General features: G+C 35.1%; 4 protein-coding genes and 2 long non-coding RNA genes across 9 annotated transcripts; 1 reads left to right on the top strand and 5 right to left on the bottom strand.

The window, feature by feature from the left end:
- Window positions 1-386: 386 nt before the first annotated feature.
- Window positions 387-6,695, bottom strand: Hrm (solute carrier family 16 member hermes). Its single transcript, XM_076899939.1, has 5 exons — window positions 6,512-6,695; window positions 5,851-6,063; window positions 5,619-5,745; window positions 5,348-5,527; window positions 387-1,719 (listed from the first exon to the last, which is right to left on the bottom strand). Exons 1-5 carry the CDS (start codon window positions 6,693-6,695, stop codon window positions 507-509), a joined length of 1,917 nt encoding a protein of 638 aa, XP_076756054.1. The 3' UTR covers window positions 387-506.
- On the bottom strand, window positions 2,093-3,429 carry LOC143426464 (uncharacterized). Its single transcript, XR_013102146.1, has 2 exons — window positions 3,019-3,429; window positions 2,093-2,895 (listed from the first exon to the last, which is right to left on the bottom strand). It is a non-coding gene; the product is annotated as an uncharacterized LOC143426464 (long non-coding RNA).
- An 883-nt stretch (window positions 6,696-7,578) lies between the features above and the next one.
- On the bottom strand, window positions 7,579-9,516 carry LOC143426463 (uncharacterized). Of its 4 annotated transcripts, none has more exons than XR_013102145.1 (2): window positions 8,007-8,103; window positions 7,579-7,752 (listed from the first exon to the last, which is right to left on the bottom strand). It is a non-coding gene; the product is annotated as an uncharacterized LOC143426463 (long non-coding RNA). The 4 variants fall into 4 exon arrangements; XR_013102142.1 differs by lacking the exon at window positions 8,007-8,103 and adding an exon at window positions 8,668-9,516 and having other exon boundaries at window positions 7,681-7,752; XR_013102143.1 differs by lacking the exons at window positions 7,579-7,752; window positions 8,007-8,103 and adding exons at window positions 8,252-8,489; window positions 8,668-9,516.
- A 764-nt stretch (window positions 9,517-10,280) lies between these two features.
- On the bottom strand, window positions 10,281-11,765 carry Iscu (Iron-sulfur cluster assembly enzyme). The gene is made up of 4 exons (XM_076899139.1): window positions 11,575-11,765; window positions 10,985-11,209; window positions 10,840-10,918; window positions 10,281-10,608 (listed from the first exon to the last, which is right to left on the bottom strand). Exons 1-4 carry the CDS (start codon window positions 11,662-11,664, stop codon window positions 10,514-10,516), a joined length of 489 nt encoding a protein of 162 aa, XP_076755254.1. The 5' UTR covers window positions 11,665-11,765; the 3' UTR covers window positions 10,281-10,513.
- A 1,298-nt stretch (window positions 11,766-13,063) lies between these two features.
- LOC143426058 (uncharacterized) lies at window positions 13,064-15,265 on the top strand. The gene has a single exon (XM_076899178.1). The coding sequence runs from the start codon at window positions 13,087-13,089 to the stop codon at window positions 15,238-15,240; it is 2,154 nt and encodes a 717-aa protein (XP_076755293.1). The 5' UTR covers window positions 13,064-13,086; the 3' UTR covers window positions 15,241-15,265.
- Window positions 15,266-16,255: 990 nt separating this feature from the next.
- On the bottom strand, window positions 16,256-18,693 carry LOC143426194 (4-aminobutyrate aminotransferase, mitochondrial). Its single transcript, XM_076899435.1, has 10 exons — window positions 18,537-18,693; window positions 18,308-18,423; window positions 18,056-18,223; window positions 17,902-17,988; window positions 17,582-17,777; window positions 17,347-17,519; window positions 17,130-17,264; window positions 16,891-17,048; window positions 16,534-16,802; window positions 16,256-16,462 (listed from the first exon to the last, which is right to left on the bottom strand). The coding sequence occupies exons 1-10, from the start codon at window positions 18,586-18,588 to the stop codon at window positions 16,335-16,337; spliced, it is 1,482 nt and encodes a 493-aa protein (XP_076755550.1). The 5' UTR covers window positions 18,589-18,693; the 3' UTR covers window positions 16,256-16,334.
- Between the last annotated feature and the right edge of the window lie 1,888 nt (window positions 18,694-20,581).

The following is a 20,581-nucleotide window of genomic DNA, read 5'->3' as shown; positions in this document are numbered from 1 at the left end:
TGTGTATTTTCCTTAATACCAATGAGAACTTATTTTCACAGAATAAATGTTTTCTCCAAGTGTAAGGCAAGATACTTCCAATTTACGAGAGAGAAGAAACTTTCGTGTTTCTTAAAAATATATCTTTCGAAAATTGTTTCCTTATCATTCCAGCTGAAAATATGTGCGTTGATCGTGTATATATATATATATATATATATATATCATCATCACAGTGCTAGTGATATATACACACATAACATTCATTCTAACATCACAGTATTACGTAATTACATTCTCGTTATTATATATATATATAATATATATATAATATAATATATATATATATATATATATATATATATATATATATATATATATATATTATATTATATATATATTATATATATATATATATAATCGCGATACACGTTAGATTATATTTTACAATAATCGTAAAATGAATCTCTTATTTATTATGAAGTTGAATTGTTATTCATTATGAATGTTTTGACTAGTGGCCTACACTATAACTTTTCTATTGGACCCGCTTTCTCAGCGTTGTCTTGTCTTCTTCTAATAAACGGAACAAAGCCCCACAATGATGCGCCTACTACTAGAATGATTCCTAAGATGCTGAAGATGGGACCGTAACTACCAATTTGTTCGAATACAATACCGCAAATGGGTGGACCAACCAACTGTATGATCCCGTTCACAAACAAAGAAATACCATAAGACGAGGTCAGTTTCTCAGTTCCCAACATATCGGCCATTATAACCGCGGTAATACCGACGTAAATACCTGATGCTAGACCGAAAACACCGCAATAAACAGATAACATCGAGTAGGTTGTGGCTATAGGAAGTAAAGCCAACGAGATACCAGAGATGAACAACCCGCCAACGAAGTACCAGTGCTTTGGCATAATCGACACATCAGAGAGAGCGGAACCACCGATACGCCCTATCAAGTCTAAAATTGACACGATCGAAAGTAGAAGGGAAGACATGTTCTTGTCGAAGCCTAACGAGATCGCGTACGCCGGTAACAGGATGACGAAGTTTGTATAGCTGACAGCGTTCGTTGAATTTGAGATCAAGATCACCAAATAAATGGGATCCCTCAGTAAACTGAAATCGAAAAATTTATTCTTGCTCTCATTCTCCTCGTTCTTGTTTGTTTCCTCAGCACCCTTCCTCGTGAACGTGCTCGATATCGCGTTCAAGGTCAACGTAGACGCCCTTTCCGGGTGTAGAGCGGAAAGCGTGCTTCCATGATACGGCGTGCTGATATAGTTAAACGACGACGTGCTTGGCGACTGGAACGGCGACTTTTGACGTCTCGACAGCCTGCTAGAATCTCCGCCGCGTTCCGGTACCGCGTGCAGTGCCGGCGTACTGTGCATCTGGCCGGTTATCTCCCGTCCCGTGGGCATGCTAATCTTTCTCGTCCGACCTTGAACGGGCGTGTTCTTGTAATACTCTAACGCGACACTGGACGCGCTCTTTGGTACAATCGGGGCTGCCTTCTCGTTTGCGTTCGAGCCAGAAACAACGTGATTCGTATTGTTTTCGTCTTCGGGACTAGCTACCGTGACTGAGGCTTCAGCCTCCAGGTCGGCGTCGTTCGACTTGCTCGACGACGATGCTGGCACCATGTGCTTTTCCACCGGTTCGTACAAAAGAGCACTCGCCCATACATTCAAAGTGACAGCACCCATTATTAATACTGCACCTCTGTAAAAAAGCAAAATGAACTTTAGGCGTTTTTCATTCGATCCGTCTGTTGGATTACTATAGCTTACAATATCGCCATCGGGATATTCCACGGCTGTTGAGGAAAAAAGACGTCACTTCGTTAAGTAAATTACATAAATGATGACCTTCTTTTTAGCAAGTAATGCTTTCTTTTTAACGTTTGATTTGCGATTATATGAACGTGTCGCTCTAGTTACAATAATTATTAATCAGATGAATAACATAAATGTGGAATGGAAGAGGAAATATCTAAAAATATCTGATGATTACTTTCAGAAAAAAAATAAGGATTCCCAATATAATGACTTATGATGCGATGAAATGAAAATTCAAATAATTATAAATGCAAGCGTTTATGAAAACGCTTTATTTTTTACATTGTACGTAAAAATATCCATACGTCTTGGTTACAAAATTATTTGAATTTTATACATAAAATACTGTATAATTTGTACTGTATAAATTATAAAAAAAAAAGATACAAAGATTGACATCACAAAGTACCGGCAGCGTTTAAGTACACTTTGTTAATACTGTTAAAGATTTCGTTTATCAGAATCTTTGATAATCAACAGTCATAACATACTCTTCATTTTTACATTAACATAATCTTATCAAAAACAGATTATGCATATTATATAAATAGCTGCTTAGTGCCACAGACAGGCCAAGCCTTATACATTAAAAAATGCTTAATATTAATCACATTTAATTGAAACTTTATAGGGTATTACACGAATGTTTCATAGTCTGCGCTGTAAGCTTGCTTTCCAGATAAGGCAGACTATGACATACTCGGTTTGTGCGTCAACCTGAAACTTTTCTTTTTCTTTTCCCCTCCTCTTTTAGATTAAGAGAGAGGGAGCACGAGATCAATTTCATGCAAAACGTTACAACTCAATCTCAAATCAGCGTTAAACTTAATAAGAAAAAAAGAATCAACGAAAACTGCTTTCAAACAGAAGATAGAACCAAGAAAAAAATACTATCAAACGAAACACAGAGTGTCCCTTTCCCGCTTTTAAAATAGATCGGGAAAGAAGATATATTTTTAGCGTGCGTTTCAGATCGCGTACAATATTCTGCGGTCCGATAGAAGTTCATCTTCTTCGAAATCGCATTTTGTCCCTCTCTTCATCCGTGGAACACATTCTTCTGCAACAAAAGAAAAAATAAAAGGAACGCTTAGACGGGCGGAAACGGTCTATCTTGTATCTAACGTTGTAGTTGTATATATCTATACTATACATATGTAGGATATATGAAAAGTGTGTTTACGTTTCGAGACTTGTTACGCATTACGATATTCCACATTTGCATTCGGCAGGAATTAGAATTTTCGATTCTGTACACGCGTTAAATCTACAGTCAACTTGATTAACCGTAATAGTTCTCGTGGCGCAATATGTGACTTTTCGACACAATGCGTTGCTGCCTTGTGCACCGCTGCAAAGGAAAACTTTGAGAAAATAAAATGATGCTAGATAAAGAAATGAAAGGAAAGTATCTACACGCGAAATGCATGTGTTAAGACTTACATTTGGTGCAGCGTAATTTATTAACAAATTTAAACCTATATAGGCTCGTTAATGTGGTTCGATAAAAAGAAACAACGTCTACTCACATGTTTGCAATGTTGAACGACATCGTATTACCGATGTATGAATATACATGTGTATATATAATAATATATATCTGTGCGTGTATATATATATACACACAAAGCATATTCATGAAACCAAAATGAAGAAAAAAATAGTTCAATCTATGACATTCTTATTGTTAATAAACTAAAAGATAAAACATAGTAGGAAGAAAAAATGTATAAAAATAATTTCTTCCTAAACTAACAAATAATGTTATACTACACTTATCACAGTTATGAATAAACGATACGGAATGGATAAAAGTTGCGAGTTATCTTAATTCCATTTTTTACATTTACGACACGTTAACTCCAAACACGTGAATGTCACGCGTTTACCGCGTATAATGCGCACATGTTTGAAATGTGCAAGTATTTTGAACGTAAAGCCGTATGTTTCCGTGGTTCTTGCACGGACGCGATTATTACATACGTACACGCAACAATAGAGACGCAAGTGTAATTCCTTCCTCCCTGACTATTCGATTGGTTTTTCCCGATTGTAAAACGAACGATTTGTTCATAAGTAAAAAAGGCAAAAAATCTCTGTTATCTTCCTTACTGCGAAGGACATATGTACCATGTATTTCGAAGAAAATGAGTTACACTTCATACACATACATACATACATACACTAAAGGATGTTACCAGAATTCGAATAGTTTGACTGCGACAAACGAGAACAGGCGGTATCGTACCATGGCACCGGTGATAAGTGTCTAAAGTGAATCGCAATTTCACGCACTCGGGTCTTTAAATAACCGCCCGGCCAAGGAACTCGCCTTTATCATCATGGAGGAAAGTTGCAACAATAAGACGTACGATACTGGTCCAGGTCTATTCCGTCCCTTTTTCATCGTAGTCTCATTGTCAGAGAGGTTGCGTCTAATTATAAAATCAATCGCTAAAATATATTAGACACGTGGAAATTTGATTTACAAATTAGAAAATATGATAGGTAGAGACCATTAAAGAACATACGAGGACACGAAGCAGAAATTTTATACATACACAACACATATACGGAATATATGATTCTTACCTAAACCACGTCGGATGATAGTCAAGTGCCATTTTCACATGCGGACTTCGTATTAGTACATACAGAATAATTTCTGTACTTCTTAAAAATAACATTAATCGATCATAATTGTATCTCTTTTCGGCAAACAACAGTTATTCTTTTCTACGTGTATATACATTACCATGAACGTGTTGAACGATTAGATTTTCACTATCGTTTAATAATGACACGTTTGATAAACAGGCTATAAAACAGCTACAGCAGCTGCAAATTTCGCTGAGAGATATGCAATAACGTTGTGTACACAAATCCACGCGCGTGGTCGATCTGAACGTCCCGTGAAAAGAGCTATACACATGCATGATCGTTCACCGTCATATTTAAATAATTGTAATAATGATATATAAAAATACTCACCGAAAGTAATCTTCACAAAATATATACGAACTTTCTACGACAATAACACTTTATTTACAGATTTTCACGAGAATATGCACGTAATAATACACAAACATCTCGTGTCTTTCTTTTATCTCCTTTTTTCTCTTTTTTAATGACACAGTCACAGTGTCAAAAGTTATATAAATGTTGGGCAAATCAAGCTCACAAATCACAGATACGTTAAATTTTGTCAAAATTAAAACGAACGTGTTAAAGCACATTTTAGAGCTGATTATATTATTTAAATAAATAAAATAAATGAATTATAAGTATACTTAAAAGATGATAAAGAAAATTATATACTGCTGTATTAGCTGAATAAATAAAAAACTATCAAACAAGTATGTGTTTTAGCAGAATAAATAGATTTAATTTTCCATTTTAATTGATTACGATAGATTTTTGCTTTATGATCTTTGATGATCACATGTACATTAAACTTTTATCAAAATAATAAAGCCATACCTGTTGTTTATAAATAGAGTTAAAAAACGTACCTATAACCATATTCTCGAAGAAGAATTCCTAGGATGGGTGGAAGAAATATCGAACCTAATGCACTACCAGATATGCAGAGTCCATTTGCAAGCCCACGCAGTCGTACAAAGTATGAAGTCACTATATATACAGTCGGAGGGAAAGCCAAACCTGCTCCAATTCCTACCAGTACTCCATAACTGAAAAATTGAATGAACAATATTAATTATCTTTAAAATAATACATAATGACAATATACTTTAACATAATTAGTAAGATAATAATAATTACCTGACACACAAGAAGGCCACAGAGTTTGCAAAATAACTTAACATCATTCCTACTGCAGCAAATGTCCCTCCTATTAAAGTTACTGTTCGATAAGAATATTTGACTGATAATATGCTGGATAGAGGTCCTGCAATCAAAATTAATTTTTTTTATTTACAATATCAATTTCTTAACAAAATAAAGACAAACTTATTTATATTTTCATAGTATCATTTAAAAGATGATGCCTTACCAAGTGAACTGTAGAGAAAATAACATAATGCTGGTATCCAGGCAGCTGCAGCAGGTGATGCATCAAAAACTTCAAGAAATTCAACAAATAAAACACCAAAAGATTTCACAGTTCCTGGGATAAGTAGATTGACCATAACAGATGCTAAAAGTACAAGCCAGCCCCATCCCCCATCTGGTGGGACTAGGTCTTCTTCAGCTGTTACATTTTTGACTAAAAAGGAAAGCAAACATTGATGCTATATTTATCTACAAGTACTTACTATCACACTTAGAGACTCTATACTAATTGCTTGAATAAATACTTTATGAAATAAGAGAACAAAAATAAGAAAGAACTGTTTACAGGCTTAACATCAGATTTATCTTTCAAACAATTTTGAATGAGAACATTTTCTACTGCCACCCTAAAGATGTTACAACCCTCAAAAAAAATAAACAGCAAAAAACTTATTATTTGAATTTACCATAAGAGAATTAGTTTTAATGGTCATCATGCAACATACTATTAAAATAAAAAGTAATTATGTGAAACATTTATGAAAATCACCGCGTTTCTTGCGTTTTTCAATTGGGCACTAAACAGAGAAAACTTTGATTCCGTAAAAAAGAAAAAAAACAAAGGAAAAGCTAAAAGTGCATACGCAAAGTGAATGTTTTACCTTGTTCGTTGGTCCCATTGAAATTACTTTTCTTTTCGTTCTCGCTAAGCTGCGATACGAGCGTGTAACTTCCCTTTTTGTTTTTACTAGCACCGAATTTGATGTTAATTCCATTGTCTTGATCTTGGACTCGTTGCATTGTCATCGACCTTTTCTGTTTCCCGTCAGTGGCGCGCGCGCGCATACACACACGCGCATATATCTGTGCGTAATTATACAAAGGAAAAGCGAAACCAATCCGCTGGTTCGCTGCGATGAAAGAAAATCTAACGGCGCGACCACTGTGCGTATCGCCGCCAGCACACGGAGGCTAATTAAAAATGCGGAACGAAATAACAGATAATGAAGAGAAAGAGGGACAGAGAAACGGACAGAGCCGATAGCGCACCGAATTCTAACACGGAATAAATACTATAATATATTGCGGCCTACAGGTACACCAATATCAATGTTCATAAACTGCAGAATCAGCGGTCGTGTCTTCCTCTCCGATTCCTGCCTCGGACTTCATCAATTTCAATCTGATGCTGGCGGTAACACCTACGCCGATGCTTTTTCTGTTTCTCTGATAAGGCGAGCCTCGTGAACCGGTCATAGACCCTGCTCGCGTAAACGATTTCCTTCGAAAAAGTGGGAAATATCTGCGATGCAATTGACCTGACGCCACCAACGGCAACCCGCAGTGCGCCGATGTTACGAACAGTCTCACTGGGGTTACACCTCCTCCGTTACCTCTTGCTTTCGATACACCGTCAAATTGCATAGAGCACGTAAACAATGGCATGTATACGGGTACTTTTACGCACGATTCACTGTCATATTCCGACGGAGCAGCGGCTCGATTTCACAACCTCGAAAAAAATAGCCCGGGACGGGACGGAGACACCAAAACAATTCGTCCGTCGCGGAACGACTGATCAGCTGTGTATCACGCAGGGCCGTTTACCACTACTTCATCCTGTCTCCCACCATATGTCCACGTCGTCCTCCCGTTTCAGTCTTTCCACCGGTGTTGTTCCGTCAATTCCCTCTCCGACTCTTTTCTTTTTTTTCCCTCCAAACGGGCTCTACACACGTTCTCTCCGTTCGCCTCTTCTTTCTCCCGTCAAGGGAAGCCCTCTGGCGCGCCTGTTATACCTTTTGCGGGCCGCGTCAACGTGGTTGAAGAAAGAGGACGAGCCCGAGGTATAAGGGAATGGAAAATTTACAACCGCCGCACAATGGCCGGAGTAGGGACGCCGCTGTGAACGAACGTAGGATTTTATGTCCTCCGTCGCGCGAACGTTACGCGAATTTAATATCTTGTCGCGCGCGGCCGCGTCCCAGTTCGGGAATAGAGAAATCGAGGTGGCAAAAACAAGCTCGGGGAACCGATAAGCCTCGTGCCCGATATTGAGTAAAGATCATGAAAAATTGTTTGCGACCGGGGGACCTCGCCTTTCGGCTTATCGCGGAAAAGTAAATTTCGTGGCGACTCATCGGCGAGTTTACTCACCTCTTCAAAATCCATTAATCGTCGATACCTTCCGACGCGTTCCCTACATATTGTTTCGTGGAACCTTCGCAACCTACTCGTTTAAGCGATCTCGTTATAAAAATTTATTCATTTAACGGTATCTTTATATTTATAACTTTAGATTCGAGTAATCTAACGTCGTGTTACGTATCGTAATCTGTAAACGAAATCGATTCATCGTTAAGATGTTAATTGAAATTTAAATTTGATACTCAAGAATATTACGAAATGAATATTGACTGAGAAATGTACGTAAAGATTTGTCAGCAGCAGTGACAACTGGTTTTATGGAGCAGCGAAACTCTATCGTTTCAGTCGTATCGCAAACTGCTGGCATCGTGTGTTTGTCAGAGAAGCCATTGTGCGTACATTTGATGATGACTGTTCGGGAAATTAGAACGAAATGTTTGTGATAGCGCGCGCATGACACAATCACCTCAGCGGGCACTAGTCATATTCTTCCTTGAAAAGTGAAAATATCAAGGACGTTGAACGCTGCCGAACACGATTTTATTATCTACAGCTGTTCAAATTATAATTTATGCTCACTGTACATTCTATTGTTATTGTGTCATGTAACGTTTGTTAACTGCTATATTTTTTAACTAAAATTATGCCCGCCATTACTGAATTCGATTACTCGCGACCTTACAGAAATGATCTCTTCAAATATATACCTTGCTCTGCCCTCAAAGAAGTATTTTAATCGAACCGTCTGTTCTACTTTTTCGTGTACACAAACACGCACACTTCATTTTTATCACACGTTATATAGAACACATGCGTGACGATGTACGTGTTTTGATGTATTCGTCGTACGAGCGAGAGATCTGTACTAATTCTATTAAAATCCAATAAGCAGGTTTCAGACATTTCCAATAGTGAACGATACCTATACTTTGGGTCTCCGATTATATAATTAGATCGTATAATTGCACGTTCTATAGTTGGCCCGAATAAGTCGAAAAACATCGTTGGGCGTTACAAATGCTTATCGACTTCGCTGAATGCAATAGTTCGATCTGTCGGTTCGCGAAACAACAGGAAAGGCGAGAAGCATGGCGTATCGTGCAAAGATAAGGAAAGAATCTCTCGATTGGATATGCGACGACTCTAGGCGGTTGTGAAAAGTCGTAGACAATGTAAAATAACGAATTAACGAGCTAATTGTTCCCCCTTGCGAATTAACTTGAAACGCGCAATTGACAGCAGTAACTACAGACGAGCCAGTCTATATTTGTTCTTATTAAGCATCAATTGGTATTGCGATGACAGTTATTATAAGAGGGATGCACCAGTCACCGATCCGGCTGCACTTCTTCGATTCACATGCACACGTCGAATGGTATCCATTTTAATCATCTGAATGGAAATCTTATTCGTGGAAATCGTTGGTCGTAAATGTATGTAATTCCACTATATGGATAAAGATACAGAAATGCGAGTAAATATTTGATCGGGTATCACGGCTATGAGGAAACTACAATGTCTCTGCAGCTACGAACAGTTTTCATTCCGCGCTAATCGCGTATAGTACAGATATTTTTTCAGATATTTTCACGAGAATATCAAAGGATAGATACGACAGGATGTCCTGAATCACTGACAATTTTAATCAATGCGTTTATTCATTATGAAAATATGGTTTTGCTCGGACGTCATCATAAAATACAATTATTGAATTTTAAATTTCTTATCGCGTGATATATCGTATGATAAATAGAAAAAGTCCATTTTTACATTAATAAATATTTACAATGGAAGTTAAAAGTAGGATTAAAATTGTTACAGAGTTCTGTGTAACGACGAGCATCGAAAGAGGAATGTTTATTGATAAAAAGTATCTCTTCTTGCCTCCCCTCTACTAACTACTTGATTACGTTACCACATCGTTGTTGATGGCGTAATGGATTCGCGTAAAAACAAGTACAAACAGAAACGTTTCTTTCAACGGTTTAAATTGTCATCAAAATACTTCATTTAAGATGCGCATTCACGCCAACAAAAATGTATATTACGACGATGCATTGCTTGAAATGTTCGTATGTTATTCTTAGAAATGAATTACAATAACTGCATTCTAAGAAAGCGTTTCGTTGAATTAATCAAATGCGTAATTGGTTCGAATTTAAAAGCCAAAAGTCAAATGATGTCAAAATAAGATAATGAATATAAAGTTTGGCAATAATGAAATTGATATTTCATAAAATGAATTGATGAATCAGAAGTAATGACTTTAATTGAAAAATAAAGTTCTTTAGTTAAATATATTTATTCTCTTTCTTAGAAGAAAATAATGCACAGCAAAGTATTTCTACATAAAATTTCAGGTATAACGTACAATATACTCTTTCATTTTGGTCATAGTTTATAGCTTGCAAGAACTCCTAAGTATCAAGTGTTTAAGTATTAGTGACTACTAAAAAGTTAAAATAACATATTACATAGTCCTAATTTTTTTAACTATTAGTTGCCATAGGTAAGAATCATGCTTCATTTTTGTTTTTTTCATTAGTCAAATTTTGCTTTTGTTTTATTCTGTAATCTGACAAAGCAGCCTTAATTGCATCTTCTGCAAGCACTATAATTTATAAAAGAAAAAAGTTAAACACTATAATTACTTTAATTAACAGTAATTATATTTGATTATTTGTTATATTTTTCATCATAATATATATTTCAATTTATCCCATAAAATGACTAGATAATAATACTCTTTAAGTCAGTTTCTGAAATCTAACTATTCTTATCCCACCGCTTCTAACTCATAAGAGATATTTTACATATTTAACTTAATAATAATGTCACTTACTTGAGCAGTGCAGCTTGACAGGAGGTAAGCATAATTCTTTGGCGATATCAGTATTTTTGAGAGCTAATGCTTCGTCAACCTGAAATACAAACCGGTTATTCATGTTTCTTAAATCAAAATTGTACAACAGTACAAAGATACTTACAGTTTTTCCTTTAACCCATTCTGTAGCTAAGGAACTTGATGCAATAGCAGAACCACAACCAAAAGTCTTAAATTTAGCATCAATGATCTTGCCTTTATCATCGACCTTAATTTGGAGTTTCATCACATCTCCACATGCTGGAGCTCCTACAATGCCTGTACCAACTTTTGAATCATTTTTATCCAAGGAACCAACATTCCTTGGATTTTCATAGTGATCTATCACCTGAAAAATGATGAATGATAATCTTTAACTTGTGGCAAGTGATTACATTGAAAAACTAATAAAATAATGGAATAATAAGAGAATGTACCAGCTAAATCCTGCAAAGAAAATTATTAATCGTTCAAGAATGAATACAAACATAACCTAAATATTATACTGTCACGTTCATTGTCATATTTGCAAAATGTTATGTTTTAAAACCTAATCGTACAAAGTTATATGTGCACGTCGAAACTCCTCACGTACACGTTCTAATAATACCCTTATGTAGATACTTCAATATTGATTGCTAAAAGTAGCATAAGACAATTGGCTGTCATATTTAGCAATTATTAATCCTGTAAATCAAAGCGATAAGTACTTACATTTGGGTGATAAGATACAGCTGGGACACTTCGAGATATTAATTTAGAGCTTCTGTTAAGCCCCGAAGGCAACGATCGTAGCAAGGACATCGTGTTTATTTCCGCGTTAACATTTGCCTGCAAAGAGTCGCAACGACAGTTTCATCACTTTGCACAACAGTCAACTGAACAGGGATGCCGGGCAGGGTTACCAGTTGTGGTCATGTAAATTCGAATGTATTCCGAATTGTGTGAAATAATAATTTGGACTGCGTCGATCGACTGCGAATTGAGAGCCACTGTCCTGGGAGACAGCTGATGCAGACTTGTGCGCACTATGCGGAAATCGATGAAACTATTCTGCAGTGACGTCACATGAACTATATCTTTCAATTGATCAGTTTTTAAAATACACATATACATGTCCATATATACGTTCTAGATTTCTAAATGATACTATAAAATGGTAAAATGTAATTCTTCTTTAACATTGTTATTTTCATTCCTATTTAAGTTGTTATAATATTTTTAATGAACTATATTGAATGCTTTAAGGATACAGCATGTGCTTTCTTCTTCTTCAAAGGTAATTTTTCAAATTCAAATATGAACCTAAGACAAAAAAGTTAAAAGATCTAACCACAAGAAATTGTACCCCCCACAATATCGATCCTACGAATATTGATAAAGGTCAGGGGTATAACAGAATGAAATTTATCTTAACCATTGATCAATATTATCTATTAGAAATGTATGCTTCGCAGTGCCATCTAGCCAAATTAAATCGTGGCACAGGGATAGAAAATTACGTCACGGCATCTGTTTCCCTCTCTTGTTCCCTGCTGTTCATCGAACCGTTTATTTCTGTCAACCTTGTACTGTTGTAACGAAAAGAGATCGATTTTATTACAAAAAATGTACGTATGTATTTATGTATGAGTTTAGATATTGGCAATATGCGGAACTGACAGCCTGTGCTTCAACCTGGGACTAAATAAGAACAAGAACAAATTTGGTATTGCAAATTTATTGTTTAATCAAAAATCGAAGCTCTCTAAGTAATTTGATACTTTTAAGTAGCAATTGATACTATATGTATTATATATTTTCAATTCGAATAATTTTCAGTAACATAGAAGTTACAAAAGTTTCCTTGCATGTGAAACAGTGTCAAATTTTGTAAATTTAGGCATGGTACTTAAGGTACGAAATTATATCGATACAATTCGAATAACGTACATACTTCAAGTATCTTCCAAGTACAACTATTTCAAAGAAACTGTGAAGGTATAGTACCTAAGAAAAACGATTGTGTAATTATAATTATGGTATAAAAAGGTTTGTATAGCTGTCGTTGCGTAACGCGATCAAACATTTTGTAATTATTCTTAGACATTCTTGAATTATATTAGATATATTGCTTCAGAGTAAGAGGAAGTCCGTTTTACTTTTTTGTTAGTTACATAATTTTTGGTTTCTTTTACGATGTAGTGCACAACCAAAGCTTCGAGAAGATAAACTTAGCATTTCGAAATGAATGAGAATTTAAGCAGAAAAGTAATATCAAAGAAGAGAATACACAATTTTAAAGTCTACACTGGATGGACTCAAGAGTGGATACCCTTGAAACAAATAGGAAGAAATAGATATATCGACGTGCATGAAATAGTACGGGGACCATTTTCCTCGCCAAAATTAATTCGAACACGACCGTATATCGAATTTCCCTCTCGTCGTCGGCAACTGAAAGACGTGTACGGAGATTATCGTGACATACGTCGAGGTATACCCGACACATGGAGGGAATATTTAGCCGCGAAAGGATTCTGTGGTGCAGCGGAAAGAAACATGTTGCAAAAGAATCTGATAACATCCTATGTCAGATGTCTCGCTACTGATAACCTATGGAACGACGTTGGTTTGCCGTTCGTACAAGGAATTCCTGACCCGTGGAAAAGTAGGTCCCTTTATTCGAGCCGACGCGTTAAATGCTCGCAGCGATATCCCCGTGCCGAAAGCGGTTCCTCTGCGCGAATTGCGTGCACTTACGACGGAGACGACGAGGCAGAAATAGAACGGAGTGTAGGGTGTCAAGTCAATAAAGATCGTTTTAACAATAAAAATGATCTGCCTCGAGAAATACACAGCGAATCAAGTTCCCGGCTAATTGAACGAGAAGTATGTCGGACGTACCAAGATAATTTGAAGCGAATTAAACGAGGTAGAAGAAAATGTATTAATCAGCTAACTGAACTGGCGATTAGTCAAGAAGAGAGCAAGAAAAAACGTAACATTAACGTTGGTACCGAGGTTGACTTTAAAAATAAGATTGACACAGACCAAGAGAGTACTAATAGAAGTACTAGAAAACATAAAAAGGAACAATTGGACGGCAAAAGACAGTCTTCGGGGAGAAAGCGTCAAAATGATCTCGACATTAAAACAATCCATGAAAAGGGAGTTCAAACTGTTCCAGTAGAAACAGTACATAAGGCTGTATGTACTGGTGTAGCTTTGAGAGGGAAAACTGAGCAAATTGAAGACTTGTTTCCCAAAACTCATTTAGACGTAAATCCTCAGATGTGGCCTAACATTCTTTGCTGCAATTGTACATTACAAAATTATATGATTTCAAATATGAAATGCTGTTCTAATTTCACAATTCCACTGAAGGACGTAAGTCTGTCGAACCGCGTATTATGTCAAGATTGCGAGAATATTTATTGCAAGGGTAAACAACAAAAATCAGATTCCATAAAGACGAAAACGTTGAAATTTTGTACATTAGAACCGAGAAGATATCTGAAACGAGCGAATATTTACAAGTGGACGAAGATGCAGGCCTGCACTTGCGTGCAAAAGGCGAAAAAACGATTCAAGGCGTTTGGGAAACCTCGACCCCATACTGAAACGAAAAACATGTTTATGTCTAAGCAAGAGCTAAAACTGATGTGTTATCACTGTAATTGCCCTTATCTGAAAATCAAGGTTGCGAATAAGAGAACGTTGAGAAACATAAGAAGTAGGGCCAGGAACTGTGTTAGGAAATATCCCACAACGAGAAAACGAAGGTGTATAGTTAGAGGTTCTAAGAATCGTCGGTGCACGTGCGTTGGAAACAAAAGTTACGTTTCTAAGTCGGACCTTGAGCAGACTGTTAAACGAAGAAATGATCGTGACGGATTTGTGAAGGTAAATACTTACGATAGTAATATATTATTAAGAGAAATTGAAAGACTTAAACTTGATAAAGAAATACAGGGGGACATTCCTGGTACTACTTGTTGTCGCAACTTTAACGATAACACGAAGGACGATACGAAACAAGTATCGAAAACTACTGCTCACTGTACTCGGCTATTTGCTAATAATGAGAAAGAAGAGAAAGGAGAGAAAGGATGTAGGAAAGAAATATTGAACGATTATCACGTTATGAAGAAGAAAAAAAAAGATGATAAAAGCAATAGCATCGTGAGTACTAGCGATGAAAAGGTTGAAGTTTCACATTTTGGATATTCGGATAGCGGAGAATATGCAGATGTGTCCGGTAACATTACGAATGCCGGTTTTAATAATACTGCTCAAGATAGAGCGTCGGTGACTTCGATAACTTTTATTCAAGAATTATGCAATAAGAATCTGTTAACAAAACATTACAAAGATAGATCAAACGGAGAAGAACTTTGAACGGTTTCGAATTGCCTTCTAAAATCGAAGACTGCGAAAATAATTAACGCGAGGAAAGCAAGGAGACGTTGAAAAATTGATTCGAAGCAAATAGTATGGAAAAATACGGCTAAAGGAAGCATATGGTATCGTTGCAGAAAGCAATTCACGGGATCGTATGATAAAGTCAATAACGGGTAATTGAGGAAAACGATTATCTCTCTAATTCGCCAACTGTGAACGAAGAGATGAACGAGTTGTTGACATTACCACTTGTTAACAGACGGAGAGATATACAACAAAATTTTTCGACTAGTACCGATAATAGAATATTGCGATTGATGTTGAAAATATATATAATTTGTTTGATGTAATGCTAACAAAAAATGCTCATAAAATGATACTTAAAGAATTAAATTATCTAGATACGTATGAATGGTCAAAACGAGGTGCGTTCAAAAGAGTTGTTTGTACAATTAAATAAACACGCGATTGTCAATCATTTGGTCGATAAGTAGAACAACATTCCTCTCGCTTAAGTGCCTCTTGATATCATTCGTTGAAATAGAAAAATACCTCAAAAATCTTGCGCGAGCTTAATATGAATGATAAGGCATTTGTCGTAGAAAAAATCTATTTTTCATTTCGTTACGTAACATTAAGTAAAAAGTAAAATAATTATTTAGAAAATGCTGCATAAAAAACATGCACTAGAAGATAAATTAATAACGATCGGTTTAGTGTAAAAAAACTTACAGACAAGAATACAATAGCTTGAAGATTTCCATTAATTTTTTTGTAAAAATTTAAATGCCATATATGTATAAATGTTTCGATTATTTAAAAATCAGTTATCAATGTTATATGCATTCAATTAATTGTATATACATATATATTGTATGTATAATAAGCTTTACAGATAATCCTGTAAAATGTTATCAACAAAACTTAATTTACAATAATTGTTAGAAATAACAATTTGAAAAGACATAATATATTAAGAAAGAAAAACATCTAAATATGCATACAAAGCATTACAAGACAAATTTTTTACTGAAATATATATTTAAAATATAGAATACAATAAGAAAAGAAATAAACAATTTATAAATGTATCAGCTTTCTGTAAGCTCTTGTAAACAAGAACGGAGAGTTTCCAAAAATATATCGGCATGATATTCTCCAAATATTAGAGATGGTCTTAGTCGAATTGATTTGAATCCACAGTCTCCTACCTGAATGCCTGATGTGAAATTATTATGAATATGACAAAGCTTTAAATGTTGATGTTACATTAAAGCATTCCAATATTACCTTTACTACGCATTAGTTGTAATAATTTATTCTTCATTTCCTTACACGATGTATCAAATGCAATGATAAAACCTCTACCACGTACAGAATTTATGAGATCTGGGAACTCATGCTGTAATGTATTCAGTTGACAAAGCAAATAATTGCTAACATGACAAACATGAGTTAATAAATCTTCTGCTTCAATAGTTTGTAATACTGCCTCTAGTATTAATATTTGACTTGGATCACCCATCCATGTATTAAAAACTCTATATGGGCGTGTAGGCCTAAGTTAGTGGAAGAAATATTAGAGATAAATTTAAGGTGATATCCTGTGAATTATTTTGACTGTTATCATATCTGACAATATATTACATATATTCTGGTGAATGATAAAATCCATGAGCTTGCATTTTATTACTAAAAGTAACTATATCAGGAGGAATATTTAATTCAAAATATTCATGCGCCCATATTCTTCCTGTTGCACCACCACCTGTTTGTGCTTCATCCAGTATTAAAGGAATACATTTCTATAGAATTTATAATTATGTTACTAAGATTTTTTACTATTTTTTTACAACTGTTGCAACAACATAAAGTCAACTTCTTACTTTTTTAGTAATATTTTGTAAGCGTTGAAAAAAGTCTGGTGAAGCATGTCTATCTCCTCCTTCGGACTGTATTGCTTCAATTATAATGCCAGCAACAGGTATTTTTTGCTCATATTGTTCTATTAAATCTTCTACCTTTTAAGCAATACTTTGTGAAATATATTTAATGAATCCTTGCAAATAAGGTTCATTCAAAGTATGAGCATATTAAATTTACTTGTTCTATGCATCGTTCATCTTCTTCTTTGTTTTCCTTCTCATGTTGATCCAATGGATATAAATACTGTGGAAAAGGTGCAACTGGCCATGGAAGAGATGGCATATCAATTTTCATTATGTACTTATAATGTGTTAGTGCCAGTGCGCCAAATGTTCTACCATGAAATCCTCCTAATTTTATAAATCTCCATCAATTCATAATGTTGGCATATTACACCACTATATTAAGGTACCTTGAAAGGAAAGAATAGATAATTCAGGGCAACCAGGTGGTTTATTCAACCGTGCGCTCTTTTTCTCTTCCTTTGTAAAATTATCATCGCGACGACGTCTTTCTGCATATTTTACGAATGCCATTTGTATAGCATGTTCAGTTGCACAAGCACCACACATAGTTGTAAAAACGCATGGCAATCCTTTTGGAGCTACCTGATAAAACAGCATTACATTAGCGAATTCCTTTTATTCATTATTTATTATCTACTACTCTATTATTTTCATAAAAAAATAATGTACATATATTTTTTTATTTCTGTCATTAAAAATATCTTACACATGGTTGAAGCAGTGTATCCTGAATTTTACATGGCCACTCTAAACCAGGAAATACTCCTAATGCTGGCCTATTCGCCATTATTCTCTAAAAAGTCATTACATCGATAATTTTATTCTACAATTTTAATACGTATATAAATAATTGCACTTACTTGGTTTCCTGCGCATGCCAATGCACCGAGGATTGATCTATGATTATATCCAAGGGGTAGGGTGGAGATTTGCATAAACATATCCAAGAAAACATTTCCATCTATATCTGCTAAATAATTTCCAATGGATCTCTGATAGTCTGCAAAATATTGAATGGTGCCTACTTGCTGAAATATTTAATTGTATTACATGCATTGGAAAGGCATTGTTTACAGATGAAATTTGCATTTTATAAGAATAATAAAATGAACCTGAATTCTAGAAAATTCATTGAGAAGAGCTTCTGATCTTGGTCCAGGAATTTCAGTAAGCGTATACGGCTTTGCAGGCTCTCCAGGCAATGGTGCCTTTGGTATATGATGAAGTTCTATGGATAATATTTACAGAATGTAGTATATGCGTACATGTTTACACTTTGTATGTAATAACATTATTCTATTCGCTTAATATTAATCCTCATCGTAATTAGTTTCCACTTACGTCGAACTTTCGGACGCTTTCGAACAGAATACACGATATTTTTGCATAGCATATTGTTAGAAATTTGTATTTATTAAATATTGTCACCGTTATAGAGAATTTCGTAAATTCTACTATACGTCTATATACATGTATTTTCAACTCATATTAAATGAAAATGTATAAAACATAATAAATAACGTAACATATGATTCATTCATGTTTGTAACTGACATATCCCTACTTTTGTTTCAAAAATTATGACAGAAGAATGTAAACAACTATTAATACAGCGTGAACAATATCGAAAAGAGGAATAAATTTGCTATTATAATAGTCTGTATTTCTCTCTGCTGCTCTTTCTCATCTTAATTACAGAATTTTAGAGTACTGCTGATTAAATAAAGGAATTCCTTAATTTTCATTGCATAGAAAGAAAAATTATATCTCCCGCTTTAGAGGTAAGAGAGAGAAAGCTATAAGAAATATGGATAAGCTATATACGGAAGCTATAAGAAAGAGTGAGACAGATGCTACCCACTCTATTCGAGAACCCATGGCGCCATCTCTGTGAAAAGTGCTCAAACTGGTCGCTCAGCGTTATCGACAGCGAAGTGAACTACTCAAACACTAGCGCCATCTCTGAGGAAAGTATTGAAACTAATTCCCAGACTAGTTCAGCGTTTCTCCAACAGATGGCGCTAGTGTTTGAGTAGTTCACTTCGCTGTCGATAATGCTGAGCGACCAGTTTGAGCACTTTTCGCAGAGATGGCGCCACGGGTTCTAGAAGAGGGTCCATTTCGTCTGTCTCACTCTTTCCTATAGCTTTCTTATATATCTTTCTCTCTCTTACGTGTAAAGCGGGAGATATAATTTATCTGACTCTTTCAATTCAACGAAAATTAAGGAATTCCTTTATTTAATCAGTAGTACTCTAAAATTCTGTAATTAAGATGAAAAGCAAATTTATTGCTCTTTTCAATATTGTTCGTCATTTTCTTGTAGGATTTACGATTTGAAAGATGAAATCAATAATATGAGTGTAGTATCAGCTGTAAAAATTTGTCACACGAGTAGTGTATCACCCTGCATAGGCTCCATACGATATTAGTTGGATTATAAAAAGTACTGTTGTTCTGAATAAAAATTATTGCTCCTTTCCAATATGCAAATGAAACTAAAGACGCATTACTATAAACGGTACTAATATACTTTTTGTTTAAATTTCATGAAGCCACTGTCATACAGCAGTTTTTTTATTTTTTAAGCAATTACAAATTAAAAAAGGTAAATTAACATACTATGCTTTCCTCTAACTTATATTTATAGTGCAATAAAAACAACAAAGTTTATGATTAAAATTAGTACAAATATATTTATTATAAACTAGTAATATTAGATTTAGACGAATATAGTTATGTAATCACACTTTGTTGCTTTTTTTCCTCTTAATAGAAATAAACACCTCGTTACATGATTAATAAGCGGGCAAAGTGAAATAGAGCAGCGCAAAATGTACACGGCTGCAATGTCTTCACCCAGTTTTTACACTTCAGTAGCATGCCAAAACTTACACGGCTAATATATCTAATATACGTCTTAAAGTATTTCTACAATTCTTTTTTACAGAAGAAAGTTTTACTCCAAATGTACCGTCAAATATCACTTCTATGTAAGAAAAGGATACTCGACCGAATGAACCGTAATCTAGCTAAGTTTATCTTAAACACATTCGAAATTTTTAAGAGTATTCAACGACTTCATGATCGTCGCGTGCATCTCGTACGAGGTTTTAAACAAGATTAACTCTTCGAAATACAATCTTCGTTCTTTCGTTCGTCTCAGAAGATAAGTAAAGTTAGTATGGGCCGCTCTCATTGACGCTTACTGCGAATATTCGTTAATACTTGTTATTTACTTTTACTCGAAAAATCCTCGCAAAGTCGAATAACGTTCTGAGGCAAAGCGGAAGAATCTTAAACGTACAACGGATTCCAAAGAGTAAATCCATCGAGGCGTATTTGGCGAAATAAAATTTTCCTTTGAAATGTTCGCTTAAAACTTT

This window comes from Xylocopa sonorina, chromosome 8, assembly GCF_050948175.1.
Source record: "Xylocopa sonorina isolate GNS202 chromosome 8, iyXylSono1_principal, whole genome shotgun sequence".
Taxonomy (NCBI): Eukaryota; Metazoa; Arthropoda; class Insecta; order Hymenoptera; family Apidae; genus Xylocopa; species Xylocopa sonorina.
This window is presented reverse-complemented; position numbering and strand designations above follow the sequence as displayed.